The 21,053-nt window shown below is 37.5% G+C and overlaps 1 protein-coding gene across 5 annotated transcripts in view; it reads left to right on the forward strand.

The window, feature by feature from the left end:
- The window catches only part of FGD4 (FYVE, RhoGEF and PH domain containing 4), a 234,582-nt gene that overhangs the window by 182,363 nt on the left and 31,166 nt on the right, over positions 1-21,053 (forward strand). For all 5 annotated transcript variants that reach the window (XM_070371331.1, XM_070371333.1, XM_005897001.3 and 2 more), the window contains exons 5-8: positions 6,783-6,872; positions 9,392-9,537; positions 9,920-10,076; positions 19,590-19,728. In XM_070371331.1, coding sequence (XP_070227432.1) covers positions 6,783-6,872; positions 9,392-9,537; positions 9,920-10,076; positions 19,590-19,728 — 532 coding nt within the window. The remainder of the gene's footprint in view (positions 1-6,782; positions 6,873-9,391; positions 9,538-9,919; positions 10,077-19,589; positions 19,729-21,053) is intronic.

Genomic DNA, 21,053 nt, shown 5'->3' on the forward strand with positions numbered 1-21,053 from the left:
GTATTAAGCAGAGAGAAGTAGGGCAAAATAAATTGTATAGTCTTTTATTGTAAGGGGAGTGTATCTTACTTTTTTAGTTCTGATGGTTTAGTTATACTCTGGTGTGTTTTTGTTCAAGGAAATACTCTGAAAATCAGCTTTTAATACAGTATATATTCACAAGTAAAAAAAGAAGAAAAAAATAATCCCTTTATAGAGGTATATCAAAAGTAAGATACTTTTCAAATAGCATATTTATACTTATTTTGTAAAATCAGACCTGTGTATTCAGTTCCAAAAGAACCAAAATGAGATTACTCATCCAGTCACTATTGTGTAACCATTATTGTTTTCCCAAGAATTACAAAAACAAATGACTTCTTAGTAAAGGGCTATTTAAAAAAACACCAGGCTACAGCCCCAATGTACCAACAGTTCTAAAACTCCTTGGTTCATTATTTAAGTGTAAGTCTGATAGAGTAATAGAGTCCTGTGGATACAGAGAGATCATATACTTCTCCCTAAATGTACTGAAATATATATGTTTCTGAAATGTAAACAAGGTTCAGAAACTAAACTGATTTTTTAAAATTTGGAAGCCATCATATTATTACATCAAATGTGACTGAATTTTTTACCTGATAATTATTACTAAAATGCTTAAAAGCCTGCTTTAAGTAAAATTGATGTTGGAAAAATAACTAACATATAAATTAAAATGCTCATTCATTTTTAAATGGATAGTTGGTATTTTATTAGTCTGTTCACTTGTAGGCAAATAATAGTCTCAGTTTTTGTTGCAAAGAAGATTAGAGTGAAAGCCAACTATTTACTAATAGTTACTCAAAATCACATACTCTGCTATATAAGTAAAATCTGATTTAGTCCTAACTGTAATCTTGGGCGAGTTTCCTGGCCTCTTTGAGTCTTGTTTTTTTTTTTTTTAAGCTATGGAATTTTGTTGTATATGTATACTATATGTAAAATAGGAATAATATTGGCACCCATTTTATAGACTTGTTGTAAGGACCAGTCAGTGTGTGTAAAATGCTTGTAACAGTCTGGCCTATTTCCTATTCCAGGGGATCTTCCCAACCCAGGGATCAAACCTGGGTCTCCCACATTGCAGGCAGATTCTTTACCATCTACCAGGGAAACCCACACATAACAATCAGTGAATAATTGTTAACTATTCTTATCATGGTGATATTATCAACATTATTGTTGTGATTAACCTAAAAAAGTCTCCATAACTCTGTGATGTCCTCACTTTCACCATAAAATCCCTTGTATCTTTTCACATACCTTATATATGAGTGATTAAACCATTTGTTAGCAAGTTTACTTTTGCTTATCTTTGTGTTGGCTTTGCCAGGGTTAGGGACCTAATGTTAGAAGACCATCTGTGCAGAAGGAGTATAGTTTTTACAAATAATTGCTGGCATTCTCTTGGATTTTACAAAATATGACCAGGACACCCATAATTTGCCACAATCAGCTAAAGTATAATTTGCAGTCAGCAAAAGACTTTTTCTTATAAACTTCTTATTCCACTTCCTCTTCCACTTCCTCAGGGGTGACCTCATCGCATAGCAGTAGTAGACAGTATAATCTGTTATTTAGTGAGTTCTCTGACTCATAAGATGTATTATTTTATCATGGCACAAATTCTGCTGGGTTGTTTTCTTTAAAGATTTCTGTTAGAAATCTTAGCATTAGAAGATAGAAAAGAACATGGTGGGTCAAAAAGATGTCACCACTATAAGAATAAAATGAAGGGCTGGCCAAAAGTTAAAAAATAAAATTTAAAAAAAATTAAAAAAAAAAAAAGAAAAACTTAAAAAAAAAATGAAGGGCTGGAAAAGAATGAACTGCTAATACTAATAACAACTTGGATGTATCTCAAATGCTTTTTGATAAGCAAAAGAAGCAAGGCACAAAAGACACATACATACTATGTCATTCCATTTACATGTCTTTCTGGAACAAACCAGATCAGCATTACTAGGAGTTAGTGGTAGAAGAGGAATGTGATTGACTATAGATACCTAAGAAGAGTTTCAATAGAAACGTTACCTATCTTGATTGTGGTGGTAGTAACATGACTGTAAGCATTTGTCAAAACTCCTAGAACTATTCACCAAAAGGGTGAATTTTACTATTTGTAATTTTATCTCAGTAAATCTGGCTTAAAACCTGAAACAAATAGCTGTAGTGTTCATGCAGGTCAGTATTTCCTGTATGTGAAACAATACATAACTTATTCTGAAATGTCAGTAGATTTCTTATGTATTTACTTATTAAACTTACTTATAGCTTTGTAAGTCACATTTTTAGTTCATTAGGTATTTTATTTTCTTCTCTATAATTAGTGATCATCTAAAAGTTCCTTGAACGTTTATCAATTTCATGGAATATACTTCACATGTTTTTTAGTATTTGAAGTTTTTCATATTGATCAGGATGCTACCAGTAACTGCAATACTATTCATCAGTCAGTTGGTTCAGTCACTCAGTTGTGTCCAACTCTTTGTGACCTCATGGACTGCAGCACGCCAGGCTTCCCCATCCATCACCAACTCCCAGAGCTTGCTCAAACTCATGTCCATTGAGTCAGTGATGCCATCTAACCATCTCATCTGTCATCCTCTTCTCCTCTTGCCTTCAATCTTTCCCAGCATCAGGGTCTTTTCCAATGAATCAGTTCTTCCCATCAGGTGGCCAGAGTATTAGAGCTTCAACTTCAGCATCAATCCTTTCAATGAATATTCATGACTGATTTCCTTTAGGATGGACTGGGTGGATCTCCTTGCTGTCCAAGGGACTCTCAAGAGTCTTCTCCAACACCACAGTTCAAAAGCATCAATTCTTTGGCTTTCTTTATAGTGCAGCTGTCACATCCATACGTGTCTACTGGAAAAACCATAGCTTTGACTAGATGGACCTTTGTTGGCAAAGTAATGTCTGCTTTTTAACATGTTGTCATAGCTTTTCTTCCAAGGAGCAAGTGTCTTTTAATGTAATGGTTGCAGTCACCATCTTCAGTGATTTTGGAGTCCAAGAAAATAAAGTCTGTCACTGTTTCCATTGTTTCCCCATCTATTTGCCATGAATTGATGGGACCAGATGCCATGATCTTAGTTTTTTTAATGTTGAGTTCTACACTTGATCTTAAGCCATCTTTCTAACTCTCCTGTTTCACTTTCATCAAGAGACTCTTTAGTTCCTCTTTGCTTTCTGCCATAAGGGTGGTGTCATCTGCATATCTGAAGTTATTGATATTTCTCATGGCAATCGTGATTCGAGCTTGTGCTTCATCCAGCCTGGCATTTCTCATGATGTACTCTGCATATAATTTAAATAAGCAGAGTGACAACATATAGCCTTGACATACTCCTTTCCCAGTTTGAAACCAGTCCGTTGTTCCATGTTCAGTTCTAACTGTTGGTTTTCTTGACCTGCATACAGATTTCTCAGGAGGCAGATCAGGTGGTCTGATATTGATATTCCCATTTTTTTAAAGAATTTTCCACAGTTTGTTGTGATCCACACAGTCAAAGTTTTGGCATAGTCAATAAAGCAGAAGTAGATATTTTTCTCGACCTCCTTAAATAGTAAGGAAGTTTATTGTCTTCATTTCCGTGGTTATGAGATGACTGCTCTTTAGCACTTAAGCCTGCACGTGCCCTCATCTACATAGAGCAGCAAACAGATCTCTTTTTCTTTGTTTCTTCCTTAAGGATAGGGAGCCTTCTTTTCCAAAGCTGCCATCGCATATTGTCTTGTGTCACATTTGCTCCTAAACCAATTGTGGTATACCATTGATAGCAACACCATTCAGTTCAGTTCAGTTCAGTCGCTCAGTCATGTCCAACTCTTTGCGACCCCATGAATCGCAGCACACCAGGCCCCTCTGTCCATCACCAACTCACAGAGTTCACTCAAACTCATGTCCATCAAGTCGGTGATGCCATCCAGCCATCTCATCCTCTGTCGTCCCCTTCTCCTCCTGCCTCCAATCCTTCCCAGCATCAGTCTTTTCCAATGCGTCAGCTCTTCACATGAGGTGGCCAAAATATTGGAGTTTCAACTTTAGCATTATTCCTTCCAAAGAACACCCAGGACTGATCTCTTTTAGAATGGACTGGTTGGATCTCCCTGCAGTCCAAGGGGCTCTCAAGAGTGTTCTCCAATACTATAGTTCAAAAGCATCAATTCTTCGACGCTCAGCTTTCTTCACAGTCCAACTTTCACATCCATACATGACCACTGGAAAAACCATAGCCTTGACTAGATGGACCTTTGTTGGCAAAGTAATGTCTCTGCTTTTCAATATGCTATCTAGGTTGGTCATAACTTTCCTTCCAAGGAGTAAGTGTCTTTTAATTTCATGGCTGCAGTCACCATCTGCAGTGATTTTGGAGCCCCAAAATATGAAGTCTGACACTGTTTCCACTGTTTCCCCATTTATTTCCTATGAAGTGATGGGACTGGATGCCATGATCTTAGTTTTCTGAATGTTGAGCTTTAAGCCAATTTTTTCACTCTCCTCTTTCACTTTCATCAAGAGGCTTTTTAGTTCCTCTTCACTTTCTGCCATAAGGGTGGTGTCATCTGCATATCTGAAATTATTAATATTTCTCCTGGCAATCTTGATTCCAGCTTGTGCTTCTTTCAGCCCAGCATTTCTCATGATGTACTCTGCATATAAGTTAAATAAGCAGGGTGACAATATACAGCCTTGACGTACTCCTTTTCCTATTTGGTACCAAGTCTGTTGTTCCATGTCCAGTTCTAACTATTGCTTCCTGACCTGCATATAGGTTTCTCAAAAGGCAGGTTAGGTGGTCTGGTATTCCCATCTCTTTCAGAATTTTCCACAGTTTATTGTGATCCACACAGTCAAAGGCTTTGGCATAGTCAATAAAGCAGAAATAGATGTTTTTCTGGTACTCTCTTGCTTTTTTGATGATCCAGTGGTGACAGCATTCAGGGCTCCCTTTTCATCTGTGGATAAGGTCAGTTTCTGCAAAGGAAAGATTACATAGTACTGGGATTGACACAACAACCAAATCTGGATACCATTAAGAGATAAGGGGAAGGGAGGGATGCCAGGCAGGCAACCAACAATGCTGGTACTTTACTCTGAATTTATTAAGTTAAACCAAAATCTTGACTAATTGTGGAATTTGATTGCTATATAGTTCTTATTTCAGTGTTTCTGAGACCACAAATTATTTAAACAGCATTATGTTACTTAATCCTAAAGTCTCACATAAAAATATCTCAATTCAGTGGTAATGTAAGAAGCAGCATGGTAACTTTCCACATTAAAATATACATTGCATATAAAGCATAGAGTAGATGTCGTGTATGTTTAATACCATGAAATATTTACACAACTTCATAACATTTTATACAGAGTTCAAAATGTAGACTTTACACAAATTAGACACTGGCTTAAAGTATACTTTGGTCTGCTTTGGTACTAAAGTTTTTTCTAAACTCATTATATTCATACTCTCCTAGAATGAAAAGAGTATTTCAGAAAAGTAGCTAGGTAGAAACTACTCTGAATGGTACACAGAGCCTAGATTTTATCCTGTTAGTGAGAAGAGGACTATTGGAGACTTTTTTTCCCTTTCCTATTAGAATTAGAATTAGGTGAGGAGAGCAGAGTTTTAGAAAGATTCCTTATACAGTAGTATTCAAGGTGGGTTAGAGCCATCAAAATAATGGAATCAGATAATTGGACAACTGTTGATTGGCCTGGGCTTGAGATAAGGTATGAGCAAACAGGATATTAGTGATGAGAACTTAAAAGATGATGCTAAAGACAGAATATTATGGATAGGAGTTGGTGGCTGACTGAATTTTGTGATAGGGAACTAAGCTTAAAGTAATTTAAGTCAGCTAACTAGAAAGGGATAGAACCACTGCTGGGTTGGTAAGATCCAAGGATGGTGGTAGAATGGAGATATTACAGAAAAGGTAGTTTTGGTATTAGATTCACAACATATCAAAGCAATAATAAATGTCCAGCAATATTTAGGCATGTGCAACTGCTGTTCATCATTCATTCAGTGATATTTTATTGAATGCCAGTGTTTTATTGAAGCACTGTAGTAGACACAAGAGATGGATCAGTTAACAAGGGGAAAATATTGCTATCCTCATGACACTAGTAAGGGTATACAAAGATATTTTAGAGTTAATTAGATATCAACTGAGGAAATAATAAAGTCTGGATTTAATTAAAAATAATATAGGTAGAGGGGAGATGGGTGGGAGCATAGATGAAAGAAGACTAACAATGAGTTGATGTTGGATCTTGATGTTGGACACATGGGGATTTGCTTTACTATTTTCTCTAGTTTTGTATAAGATTGAAATTTTCTATAATTAAAATTTTTAAGCTAAAAAGTTCTGTGCATAGAGCTAATAGAGTGATACAAGCATGTGCAAAGAGTAGCCTGAGAGAGGTAGGGGAAAAATGAGGAAAGTATAGTACCTGGGAAATAAAAAAAATAAAAGATGTTTCAGGGAAAAGATGGATGATACTGTTAATTGATACAGAGATCAGAGAAGTTATAACCTAAAGAAGTTGTCATAGGGTAAATCTAGCAGATTGCTAATGTCTAGTTTTGTTCATTTCTGGTTGGATGTTCCTTAATGCCTTAAAGAAATTGGGTATGTGAGAAGCTTAAGAAAACTTTTGATGAAACCATTTGATAATGTTTATTACTTTAGAAATACCATCCAAGCTTTCTTTCCTAATATGTGAATATCTATTCTATTTTTAGGAGACTGATGAAGAAAAACTTCACAAAATAGCCAATGAACTTTTGCTTACAGAAAGAGCTTATGTCAGCCGACTTGCTCTCTTAGATCAGGTAAGATTTTCTCTTTCAGAATTATTTTTGTCATTATACATCACTTTAACTTAGTAATTAAAGTGCTTTAGAAACTGCAAGAACGGCTTGCCTGTTTCTGTCTACTTCCTCAAGGAAATCACTAACATTTTCAACTTTGTCAGTGAATTAATTAGGTACAAAGGTTTCATAATTCATAGAAAACAGATTGAAAGACTCTCGTATGGGTCACAAAATGTCTTTATCTGTATCTTTCAATCCTAAACACTACTGTTTCTTGTCCCTTTATTGTGATCCTGCAGACCGTGTTACTAAATAGGAGATTCTGATGCTGGCATGAATACGTCACTGATTCTTGTCTCACTTGCTGTTCAGCCATTGAGAGTGATTGGAATAGCCTAGAGTCATAGGGCCAGATGGAAATTTGAAATTTCACTTTTTCAGCCTTGCACGAAAAGTTAAAAACAGTGCCTGGTGTTAATAGTTGTTGAATATGTGAATAACATTTTGTACTTTTATCATGGTAGAGGCTTGTGAATCATCTCAAGTATACATTTGTGAAGAAAGTTATAAAATGCATCATTAAGAATAACTGTTCAACACAATGGCCTCTTAATCCTGTTACACTGATAAAAGATCAAGAGAATTGGTAGATTACTGATATAGACTCTTCTTATTAGAAGAGAAAGTGAGTATTATGTTTGAGTGTTACTTACAAGAAGGCTTGTTCCACTATGGCAATTGGAAAATGGAACTTTGTGGAAGCAGGTCATCCTGGGCATGCCTCCTCATCAGGAATCCTTGGACTAAGTAAGCTACGTTGTCTGTTAGCGTGAGCCTGAAGGGGCCTGATTAAGACTTGTGTTCTCCAAAGTAATGAGTTTGTGACTCAAATACTCACTTTTCAAAGAATTTCACCATAAGTCAATCAATTTATGTTGATTTGTACCTTTGAAATAATGTCCGTTCTCATGGAGATTACAGACCTGAAACTTTTAGATATTCTTGTAGTGGAAATGTGCTTTTTCCTCTTATCAGGTTGCACTTTTTTTTCTTTCTTTTTTCCAGCCATATTATCTTGTTAGTGACGTTGGCTGACCTTTTAGAATTTAGAGTCTTAATTACTAAAATATCCTATTGGAGTCTCTAAGGACATAATTTTGTATTCTTTTTGCCTCCCAAGAAAATGCAATAGAGGTGAATTTAGAAAATAAACAACCATCTGGACATTATGAAAGAACAGACTTCCTTCTGCCTACATTTAACAGAATGGCAATTAAGAGGTATAGTAGCCCTACTGGAGTAGAGCTAAGACTGCAAAACTATTTTTACTGTCTTTAAAATACCTGTTATTATATACAAGAGAAGATTTTTTTATCCTCATTCCTGAATTTTAAGTTACCATACATTATTACTTAGTAAAGCAGGAAAACATCTGAGAACCAAAATACTCTTTTGTTCATACTGCCTTTTTATTAAGTGCCTGTCGTGCTATGAGAACTAATTCACAGTGTTCTCTGTCCCCAAGGAGTGTACTGTTTAAATAGGGAAGATGAGATTTATGCCAATAAATTATAATAAAGGGCAACATGTAATACATAAAAGTCATTCAAAAAATAAAGAGGAGTGGAAAATACAATTATTGTGCATATATATCATTTTCCATATCTCTTAACTCTGCCTGTGGATAGGAAGGTTAAATCCTATTTTGAAACCATTTTTCTCAGATTTGAACTTCAACCCGTGTTCCAGGACTCGAGCCTGGCCAAAACCCTGCTTAGGACTCTAACCCACAAGGCTGGTACATGGCATTCAGCCAAAACCCACAGTAATGAAGTTCAGGTCCTTAATGTCTCATCACAGAAAGAATTCGGTGAGAGACAAAGTGATACATAAAAAGTGGATTTATTCAGAGAGAAACACACTCCACAGAGTGTGGGCCATCACAGAAGGCGAGTGCAGTGGCCCCAAAATGCGGCATAATCAGTTTTTATGGGCTGGGTAATTTCATATTTTGGGGAAGGGGTGGAAATTTCCAGGAATTGGGCCACCACCCACTTTTTGGTCTTTTGGTAGTGCCTTGGAACTGTCATGGCGCCTCTGAGCGTGTCATTTAGCTTGCTGATTGAGGATCAAAGTCTAGTTGAAGTTGGCTTGTCTGTCGTCTTGGACCCATTTGATTCTAATTGATTTATGCTTGTGTTCTTGGGTTATGTCATTCTTTCAGAAGTTGTTCCCGGCCCCTTTCCCTCCTGTTTCACCATTAGCCTCGATTGGAAATTTCTCTGGAATAGAAAAGATTAATATCCTGTAGATAGAGGCACAGCCTAGATTAGAATTAGTTTCGTAATTCTAATTCCTGGTTTTTCTCTTCAAAGCATATGCTCATTCCTCCATTTCAAAAGTGATTGATTTCTTGAATCATGAACTTTTACATTTATTCAACAAAAAGTTATTAAGAGCCCACTGTGTGCCTCAGCACAATGCTAGATGGTTAACCAATAAATTTGAAGTAAAATTTGCTTTATTCTCTTATTCAGGTATTTTATTGCAAACTATTGGAAGAAGCAAATCGAGGTTCATTTTCAGCAGAGCTGGTGAATAAAATCTTTTCTAATATTTCATCAATAAATGCCTTCCATAGTAGATTCCTATTGCCAGAGCTGGAGAAAAGAATGCAAGAATGGTAAGGGGAGTAGATAACAAGTAATATATCTAAGGCAGCATTTATGCAAAATTTTTTATGTTAAAGATCCCTGAAAGACCTTGTGGTACATTTTTTGGCTTTAGTTGAAAACATTTTATCTCTTCTTTCCAAGCTTTAGTTTGATTAGTGGAAACAAGATATTAGGGATTATCTGGAACATCAGAATTCCATAGCATTTCTCTTTACAGTGTCATTATTAACTCTCTTTTAAAAAGTGCTTTTTTCATTCTGTCAGTTTCAGAGCAAAGTGGATCTGATAAAAGCACAGAATGTGTATAAAAAGTGATTACTTCATTTGGAGTCCTCTACATTCATTCATTCTATAAGAAATCTTAATAGCTTGCTTCTATGTTTTGTACAGGGAAACTACCCCTAGAATTGGTGACATTCTTCAGAAATTGGCACCATTCCTTAAGATGTACGGAGAATATGTGAAGGGATTCGATAACGCAATGGAATTGGTTAAAAACATGACGGAGCGTATTCCCCAGTTCAAATCAGTAGTTGAAGAAATTCAGGTAAATAGAACTCTTTTGTTCAAGGCTATAAATTAATTTTTCTGTACAAATCATAAGGTTTTCTAGATCTAAATTTTAGATTGAGACTCCTAGCCAAATTCTATTCTACTCTAAATTATGCAAAAATCATCTCTGCAAAGTTAAAATATTTATTGAGCACATGCTATATACTGAACAGTAAATTCTCCATTTATTTTTAAGGCAAGGAGAGTCTGGCTTTATCAGGGTCCACATAAATTTCCAAAAAAGTTTCCATCCAGCTCTGTGTGTCTCTTGCTTGCTTTCAGAGGTTGAAATGTTGGAATGAATATAAAGAATGCTATAAACCATGACATTTTGGAAACATAATTACAGTTGACCCTTGACAACACAGGGGTTAGGATCGTTGATCCCCCACTGTTTGAAAATCCCAGTATAGTTTTAGGGCCAGCCCTTCATATCCATGGTTATGCATCCATGGATTCAACCAAACATGGATTATGTAGTACTGTAGTACATGTTTACTGGGGGGAAAAACAACAACAATATGTGTATAAGTGGACCTGCACAGTACAAACTCATATGCAAGGATCAACTATATTCTGTTTTGTTTCTTGGGGGTGGGGTATGTGGCTTAAAATTTCATCAAACCTGGATAATACATTTTAATAATGGAAAAAGCAAGAGAGTTCCAGAAAAACATCTATTTCTGCTTTATTGACTATGCCAAAGCCTTTGACTGTGTGGATCACAATAAACTGTGGAAAATTCTGAAAGAGATGAGAATACCAGACCACCTGACCGGCATCCTGAGAAACCTGTATGCAGGTCAGGAAACAACAGTTAAAACTGGACATGGAACAACAGACTGTTTCCAAATAGGACAAGGAGTACGTCAAGGCTGTATATTGTCACCCTGCTTATTTAACTTATATGCAGAGTACATCATGAGAAATGCTGGGCTGGAGGAAGCACAAGTTGATATTGCCGGGAGAAATATCAATAACCTCAGATATGCAGATGACAACACCCTTATGGCAGAAAGTGAAGAAGAACTAAAGAGCCTGTTGATGAAAGTGAAAGAGGAGAGTGAAAAAGTTGGCCTAAAGCTCAACATTCAGAAAACTAAGATCATGGCATCCAGTCCCATCACTTCATGCGAAGTAGATGGAGAAACAGAGGAAACAGTGGCTGACTTTATTTTGGGGGGCTCCAAAATCACTGCAGATGCTGATTGCAGCCATGAAATTAAAAGATGCTAACTCCTTGGAAGGAAAGTTATGACCAACCTAGACAGCGTATTAAAAAGCAGAGACATTACTTTGTCAACAAAGGTCCATCTAGTCAAGGCTCTGGTTTTTCCAGTAGTCATGTATGGATGTGAGAGTTGGATTATAAAGAAAGCTGAGCGCCAAAGAATTGATGCTTTTGAACTGTGGTGTTGACGAAGACTCTTGGGAGTCCCTTGGACTGCAAGGACATCCAACCAGTCCATCCTAAAGATCAGTCCTGGGTGTTCATTGGAAGGACTGATGTTGAAGTTGAAACTCCAATACTTTGGCCACCTGACGCGAAGAGCTGACTCATTTGAAAAGACCGTGATGTTGGGAAAGATTGAAGGCAGGAGGAGAAGGGGACGACAGAGGATGAGATGGTTGGATGGCATCACCGACTCAATGGACATCGGTTTGGGTGGACTCCAGGAGTTGGTAATGGACAGGGAGGCCTGCTGTGCTGTGGTTCATGGGGTTGCAAAGAGTTGGACGTGACGGAACTGAACTGAACTGAATAACATAATACTTTCTATTTGATTCTCTAGTCAAGACTGTTGATAATTTCTTTGCTTAAGTTTAAATATTGAAAAGTTTAAATGTTGATATTAATATCAATATTAAATACTGATTTCTTAGATCACCTAAGATTATTTGGGTGGTATTCTTGACTACCTTCTTTTGTTTTACATGGATGTTTTTTACCTGTGTTTAAAACCCATTAATACAGTGATATGATTACTGTTTTGTATAATTTTAAGTCTTAAAGAAGTTAGAATATTAAAAGTATATATAAATCAATGTGATATACAATACCAAGATAAGGAAAGATGGAAACCACATGATAATCTCAATAGATGCAGAAGAAGCATTTGATAAAATGCAACATCCATTCATGATACAAACTGTTACCAAAATGGATATTGAGGGAACATGAAGTGAAACTGAAAGTCGCTTGGGCGTGTCCGACTCTTTGCGACCCCATGAACTATATAGTCCATGGGATTCTCCAGGCCAGTATACTGGAGTGGGTAGCCTTTCCCTTCTCCAGGGGATCTTCTTAACCCAGGGATCGAACCCAGGTCTCTCTCATTGCAGGTGAATTCTTTACCAGCTGAGCCACAAGGGAAGCCCAGGAATACGGGAGTGGGTAGCCTGTCCCTTCTCCAGCAAACCTTCACAGCCCAGGAATCAAACCAGTGTCTCTTGTGTTCTAGGCAGATTCTTTACCAACTGAGCTATCAGGGAAGCCCTTTGAGGGAACATATCTCAACATAAAAGTTATTTATGACAAACCCCAGCCACCATAATACTTAACAGGGAAAAGCTTGAAAACTTTCCTGCTAAAATCTGGAACAAGACACTGATGCCCACTCTCAGCACTTCTCTTCAACATAATAATTGAAGTCTTAGCCACAGCAATCATAGAAGAAAAAGAAAAATTATCGAAATTGGAAGAGAAGAGGTAAAATTGTCATTGTAAGCATATGACATGATACTGTATATAGAAAACGCTAAAGACTCCACACAGAAACTACTAGGACTGATAAATTCAGCAACATAGCAGGATACAAGATTAACATGAAAAAATCTGTTCCCCTTCTTTACACTAACAAAGAAATATCAGAATCAGTTCAGTTCAGTTCAGTTGTTCAGTTGTGTCTGCCTCTTTGCAAATGCGTGGACTATAGCACGCCAGGCTTCCCTGTCCATCACCAACTCCCGGAACTTACTCAAACTCATGTCCATTGAGTCAGTGATGCCATCCAACCATCTCATCCTCTGTCATCCCCTTCTCCTCATTCCTTCAATCTTTCCCAGCATCACGGTCTTTTCCGGTGAGTCAGTTCTTCCCATCAGGTGGACAAAGTATTGGAGTTTCAGCTTCAGTATAAGTCCTACCAATGTAGAGTCAGGACTGATTTCCTTTAGGATGGACTGGTTGGATCTCCTTGCTGTCCAAGGGACTCAAGAGTCTTCTCCAACACCACTGTTCAAAATCATCAATTCTTCAGCGCTCAGCTTTCTTTATCGTCCAACTCTTACATCCATACATAACTACTGGAAAAACCATAGCTTTGACTAGACAGAATTTGTTGGCAAAGTAATGTCTCTGCTTTTTAATATGCTGTCTAGGTTGGTCATAACTTTTCTCCCAAGGAGTAAGCAGCTTTTAATTCCATGGCTGTAGTCATCATCTGCAGTGATTTTGGAGCCAAAAAAAATAAAGTCTGTCACTGTTTAACCATCTATTTGCCTTGAAGCAATGGGACCAGATGCCATGATCTTAGTTTTATGAATGTTGAGTTTTAAGCCAACTTTTCACTGTCCTGTTTCACTTTCATCAAGAGGCTCTTTAGTTCTTCACTTTGGGCCATAAGGGTGGTGTCATCTGCATATCTGAGGTAACTGATATTTCTCCTGGCATCTTGATTCTAGATTGTGCTTCTTCCAGCCCAGCATTTCTCATGATATTCGCTGCATATAAGATAAATAAGCTGGATGACAATACAGCCTTGATGTACTCCTTTCCGAACTTGGAACCAATCTGTTGTTCCATGTCCAGTTCTAACTTTTGCTTCCTGACCTGCATACAAATTTCTCAAGATGCATGTTGATGTATGGCAAAACCAATACAATATTGTAAAGTAAAAAAAATTTTTTTTTTTAAATAAATAAAAAGAGGGAAAAAAAAAACCCCAAATTTCTCAAGAGGCAGGTCAGGTGGTCTGGTATTTCATCTCTGTCAGAATTTTCCACAGTTTATTGTAATCCACACAGTCAAAGGCTTTGACGTAGGCAATAAAGCAGAAATAGATGTTTTTTTGGAACTCACTTGATTTTTGGATGATCCATTGGTTGTTGGCAATTTGATCTGTGATTCCTCTGCCTTTTCTAAATCCAGCTTGAACATCTGGAAATTCATGGTTCACGTACTATTGAAGCCTGGCTTGGAGAATTTTGAGCATTGCTTTACTAGCGTGTGAGATGAGTGCAATTGTGTGGTAGATTGAACATTCTTTGGTATTTCCTTTCTTTGGGATTGGAATGAAAACTGACTTTTTCCAGTCCTGTGGCCACTGCTGAGTTTTCCAAATTTATGGCATATTGAGGGCAACACTTTCACAGCATCATCTTTTAGGATTTGAAATAGCTCAACTGGAATTCCATCACCTCCACTAGCTTTGTTCGTAGTGATGCTTCCTAAGGCCCACTTCACTTAGCATTCCAGGGTGCCTGGCTCTAGGTGAATGAAAATATCATCATGATTATCGGGGTCATGAAGATCTTTTTTGTACAGTTCTTCTGTGTGTTCTTGCCACCTGTTCTTAATATTTTCTGCTTGTCTTAGGTCCATAACATTTCTGTCCTTTATTGTGTCCATCTTTGTATGAAATTTTCCTTTGGTATCTCTATTTTTCTTGAAGAGATCGCTAATCTTTCCCATTCTATTGTTTTCCTCTTTTTCTTTGCACTGATCACTGAGGAAGCGTTTCTTATCTCTCCTTGCTATTCTTTGGAATTCTGCATTGAAATGGGCATATCTTTCCTTTTCTCCTTTGCCTTTTGCGTCTTTTCTTTTTTCAGCTATCTGTAAGGCCTCCTCAGACAACCATTTTGCTTTCTTGCGTTTCTTTTTCTTGGGGATGGTCTTGATTCCTGTCTCCTGTACAATGTCACGAAGCTCCTTCCATAGTTCTCCAGGCACTGTCTATCAGATCTAATCCCTTAAATCTATTTCTCACTTCTACTGTCTAATCGTAAGGGATTTGATTTAGGTTATACCTGAATGATCTAGTGGTTTTCTCTACTTGCTTCAATTTCAGTCTGAATTTGGCAATAAGGAGTTCATGATCTGAGCCCCAGTCAGCTCCCAGTCTTGTTTTTGCTGATTGTATAGAGCTTCTCCATCTTTGGCTGCAAGGAATATAATCAGTCTGATTTTGGTGTTGGCCATCTGGTGATGTCCATGTGTAGAATCGTCTCTTGTGTTGTTGGAAGAGGGTGTTTCCTATGACGAGTGCATTCTGTTGACAGAACTCTATGAGCCTTTGCCCTGATTCATTCTGTACTCCAAGGCCAAATTTTCCTGTTACTTCAGATATCTCCTGATTCCCCATTTTTGCATTCCAGTCCCCTTTAATGAAAAGGACATCTTTTTTTGGTGTTACTTCTAGAAGGTCTTGTAGGTCTTCATAGAACTGTTGAACTTCAGCTTCTTTGGCATTAGTGGTTGGGGCATAGACTTGGATTACTGTGATATTGAATGATTTGCCTTGGAAACGAACAGAGATCATTCTGTCATTTTTGAAATTGCATCCAAGTACTGCATTTCAGACTCTTTTGTTGATTATGAGGGCTACTCCAGTTCTTCTAAGGGATTCTTGCCCACAGTAGTAGATATAATGGTCATCTGAGTTAAATTCACCCATTCCAGTCCATTTTAGTTTGCTGATTCCTAAAATGTCGATGTTCACGCTTGCCATCTTGCTGATTCCTAAAATGTCAGCGTTCATTCTTGCCATCTCCTGTTTGACCACTTCCAATTTACCTTGATTCATGGACCTAACATTCCAGGTTCCTATGCAATATTGCTTTTTACAGCATTGCCCTTTGCTTCTTTCACCAGTCACATCCACAGCTGGTGTTGTTTTTGCTTTGGCTCCATCCCTTCATTCTTTCTGGAGTTATTTCTTCTACTGATCTCCAGTAGCATATTGGGCACCTACCAACCTGGGGATTTCATCTTTTAATGTCCTATCTTTTTGCCTTTTCATACTGTTCACTGACAGTATTGCTGGGTGTGTGCTTTGTTCATCACTCTAAATCAAATGAGCCCTCTTGAGTTTCAGCAGAGAAACTGCCAGTCCTCACAGCCTGTCATACCCTGGGAAAATCTTCCCATTGACTGAGCTGATGGAAGAATAGGTGCAGCCTCAGGCCAGAAGCCTCAGGTCAGAGCTTCCCTGGTGGCTCAGACAGAAGAGTCTGCCTGCAGTGTGGGAGACCCTGGTTTGATTCCTGGGTTGGTAAGATGTTCTGGAGAAAGAAATGGCAACCCAGTCCAGTATTCTTGCCTGAAAAAAATCCCATGGATGAAAGAGCCTGGAGGTCTACAGTCCATGAGGTTGCAAACAATTGGACACGACTGAGCGACTAACACACAGGCCAGAAGACTACAGATTCTTACTGTTCTTACCCAAAGTTCAGCAGTTTAAAAAACAAAAACAAAATTAAATTTTCAGGTTGTTACGTGCTTTTGTTCAATTTCCAAAGTACTGAAATGATTGTTGTTGTTGTTAAGTTTTATCCAGCTTTAAAGTTGCTTTTTAAAGGGGTGATTTTGCCAGCATCATTATTACTCAGTGGTAGCCAAAAGTCCTGCCCTTGCCCTTCACTCCTTTTCTTAAATGTCTCTTTTCTCATGATTAAGCAGTCATCTATCTCTCTGAACCCTGGTTCTTTCTTTGATTCTTTCATTAACTCATTTTGCTAATATTGAAATGTGGGCAGAATATAAGGTTTTTTGCCCTGCATAATCTTTCTCTCCACTCTCTCAGTGATGTCGTAGCTTCTCAAGCCTTTAACCATAATGTCATACAGATGCTTATATGGTCAGTTCAGTTCAGTTGCTCAGTCGTGTCTGACCCTTTGCAACCCCATGGACTGCAGCGTGCCAGGCTTCCCTCTCCATTACCAACTCCCAGAGCTTGCTCAAACTCATGTCCACCAAGTTGGTGATGACATCCAACCATCTCATCCTCTGTCATCCCTTTTTCTTCCTGCCTTCAATCTTCTCCAGCATCAGGGTCTTTTCCAGTGAGTCAGTTCTTCCCATCAGATGGCCAAAGTATTGGAGTTTCAGCTTCAGCATCAGTCCTTCCAATGAATATTCCGGGTTGATTTCCTTTAGGATTGACTGGTTGGATCTCCTTGCAGTCCAAGGGACTCTGAAGACTCTTCTACAACACCACGGGTCAAAAGCATCAATTCTTTGGTGCTCAGCTTTCCTTATGGTCCAACTCTCACATCCATACATGACTACTGGAAAAACCATAGCTTTGAGTAGATGGATGGACCTTTGTTGGCAAAGTAATGTCTCAGCTTTTTAATACGCTAGTTTGGTCATAGCTTTTCTTCTAAGGAGCAAACGTCTTAATTTCATGATTGCAGTCATGAAAATCTGCAGTCACCATCTGCAGAGATTTTGGAGCCCAAAGAAGATAAAGTGTGTCACTGTTTCCGCTGTTTCCCCATCTACTTGCCATGAAGTGATGGGACCAGATGCCATGATGAATTTTGAATTTTAAGCCATCCTTTTCACTGTCTTCTTTCACTTTAATCGAGAGTCTCTTTAGTTCCTCCTTGCTTTCTGCCATATGGGTGGTGTCATCTGCATATCTGAGGTGATTGATGTTTCTCCAGGAAATCTTGATTCCAATTTGTGCTTCAACCAGCCTGGCATTTTGCATAATGTACTCTGCATATAAGTCACTATCTGCTTATAGGGTCATTATTTCTAATTTAGTCCTTTATGCCTATACTCTAGTTATGAAATTCTGAGTGCTGGCTTCACAATTCTGTATGAGCATCTTGTCATCAATACACACTCAACATGTTCAAGTCCTGTCTTTAGCTTTCAAACATTTTTTCCACATAACATTTATGCTTTGTGACATTTGTGATTACGTGATTGGATTTATTACACAGCACCAATATTCTTTTATTCACCAGAATTTGATCACATGGCTTTATCTTTGATTTATCATTTTTCCTCATTTCTCTGTATGTGTTCTTTAAACAGTATATTCAAGGGACTTAACATGGAGCTTGTTGCATATAAATGCTCAATATGGTGATGGTGATAATGATTATTATTATTGTTTCATCAAGTATTAAAACTCTGAATTAGCAATATCTGTCTTCTCCATTTTATAAGGAAAGGATGGAGTTGTGAAAGGAGTGGTAGTTTGAGAATCAGCTAAGCTAGTTAAGATTCTAGTCTGCTACTTATAGTCACTTGACCTTAGAAAGCTCCCCTAACTTTTCTGGACCAGTTTCTTCATGTAAAATTTGGGGATCAGTAATATTTTCCTGGAGATACATGTGTGTATGCGTATGTGTGTGTGTGTCCCCTAGGCTTGCTGGAGAAAGTCAAATGGGATAACTAAACTTATAATATTTGTATCTTACAGGTTATTAAGGAGAGCCATTCACCTTCAGCTTCCATGCTAATTTCAGGCTGTTTTTACTTTTTTCCTGGTCTACAGTAATTTTCAAACTAGTTTCCCTACATGTTCCCAAGGCCACATTGCAATAGATTAATCTTAATAGATGTCATATCTAATGATATCACTCCCCTGCCTGAAAACCTGCATTAGATAAAATAAATCTAAACCCAGCTTGACATTATTACACCAGATTACATTTTAGTTTCTTGTTTGCTTTGAATGCAAATATCATGTCTTATCTTAATATTGACACATTTTTTACCTTGAAGTGCTCTGGTCATGATCATCAGTAAATATATTAAGGGGTTTCCACTGTGTTTAATATGAAGAGGAACACATCTTATTTTCAAGTAATCTTTTTTCTCCCCTTCCACATTAATCGCTTACTGAAAGCATGTTCTATAGACTCAATTTTGCCAGAGCAAAGGAGATCTATTCAGAGTTTGGTTCCTAATGGAAGAGAATGCCATAACCTAATGAAAAATTAAAATTTTATTATCTTGTCACCCTTCTACATGTGGAGTCTTTTTGGTTCAAAGGAAATGACATTTATAGTAGTCTTATTATGGGATAGTTTCTGCTGAATCCATAGTCATTTAATATAGGGTTACTTAGTGAACCTCTTTAAATAGATGCTTCTTTTGAAAATCTCTGGAGTTATGATTTGATAGTGTGACCTGAAAAACCCTTATAATGACCAATGAAAGTAGATGCCATCAATCTGGAATTTTCCTGCTTAAAATTCTGCTTTATTTATTTATTTTCTGAGTAGATTGGACCACCAATCTGCTCAGACTTTAATGGAAAAAATTGGGAATGTTCTTAAATACATATCCAAGCTGTGTTCTCAAAATTGTGGTTTCATAGTTTGTAGTGGGGTTTAGGATTTCCATTTTTAGTAGCATCCCAAGAATGTATCTGATGCAGGTGATACACAGGCCACATTTTAGTGAAAGTTCTATATTACCTTGAGTTTTTAGACTGTCTAACCTAATTTTTAAATCTTTCTTTAAAAACCTTTCTCATTACAGAAACAGAAGGTCTGTGGGAGCTTGACTTTGCAGCATCACATGCTAGAACCTGTTCAGCGCATTCCCCGGTATGAGATGCTCCTTAAGGACTACCTAAGGAAATTGCCCCCGGATTCTCTGGACTGGAATGATGCTAAAAGTAAATCCCCCCTTCCATTATGGGATAATTTAGTGGCCAAGTAGCCTTGTGATTTCAAAGTGAAGTAGAAGCCACTTTAGTAAAATATTGGTGTCAGAAAATAACCTCACTGTAAATTGTTATCAACACCTCAATTAGGCAAGCACTTTTGAGCCCAAATCATAGGCTTAGAGCAATGCAAATCACATTTCTCATGCTGGTTTCACATTAGTGATTAACTCTGAAATATAAAACTGTAGTCTTAGAGACATCTGGAATAGCAATACACAATTACCTTCTCACAGAAAGAATTCAACCATTCAGAATTACTAGTGCTGCTGGTTAATTAAGGGGGTAGATATATACCAAGAAAACTAAGATGACATTTACTATTTAAAAATAGCCTAAGCAAAGTGATTTCTCTCTACCTTTTACTAAGATAGAAGAGAAAATAATGCTGTTTAGTGTCAGCATTTTCCCTGAGAAACCTTTATTCCTGTTCTACTCATTATCTTTTTTTTTGCCATTAGATCGTAATGAAAGACTTTTTTGTTTTCTTGTGTACTTTTGAAAAAATCAATTAACTGTGTAGAATGAAAATTTAACTTGGATTGGTAATCAACATATACTACAACTGCTACTAAAACCAGCAGAACTAGTGGTAAGATTGGAAGTTGGCTTACTGTTTCTACTTCTCAGACTAGTCTCTTGGGTAGTAGCCCCAGCCCATCTTAACTTGTCTCCCTCTACCTTGGATCCTATATGGAATATACTGAGTTGCCCAAATCAGGATAATTCTCTAAAATTTAAATAAAAATTCCTTTTCTTCTATTTTCAAAGACTTGGACTTCTGCTAAGGTACCTATGTCAAAAGTGAGAAAGTCGGAATTATCTGATGGTCCAGTAGTTAAGAATTCACCTGCCAGTGCAAGGGATACAGTTTTGATCTCTTGCCTGGGAAGATTCCCCATGCTGCAGAGCAACTAAGCCTATGTACCACAACTGTGGAACCTGTGAGCCACAACTACTTAAAGCCCATGCACCAGAGAGCTTATGTTCCACAAACAAGAGAAGCCACAGAAGTGAGAAACCCATACATCACAACAAAGAGTAGCCCCTGATTGCTGCAACTAGAGAAAGCCTGCACACAAAAACAAAGACCCAGGGCAGCCAAAAAATAATTAAATAAATAAAAATTTAAAAATAGAAAAAAAAAAAGATGGTGCAGTGAGAGGGGTAGGGGCTGGTGGTCCCCACACCGCTTCCCCCTTCTCCAAAATGAGAAAGTCAGCAACATAATAGGGTAATTTTTTGCTCTTTGATTTCCCATTACTACTTATACTAAC

The sequence above is a fragment of the Bos mutus genome, chromosome 5, assembly GCF_027580195.1.
Source record: "Bos mutus isolate GX-2022 chromosome 5, NWIPB_WYAK_1.1, whole genome shotgun sequence".
Classification (NCBI taxonomy): Eukaryota; Metazoa; Chordata; class Mammalia; order Artiodactyla; family Bovidae; genus Bos; species Bos mutus.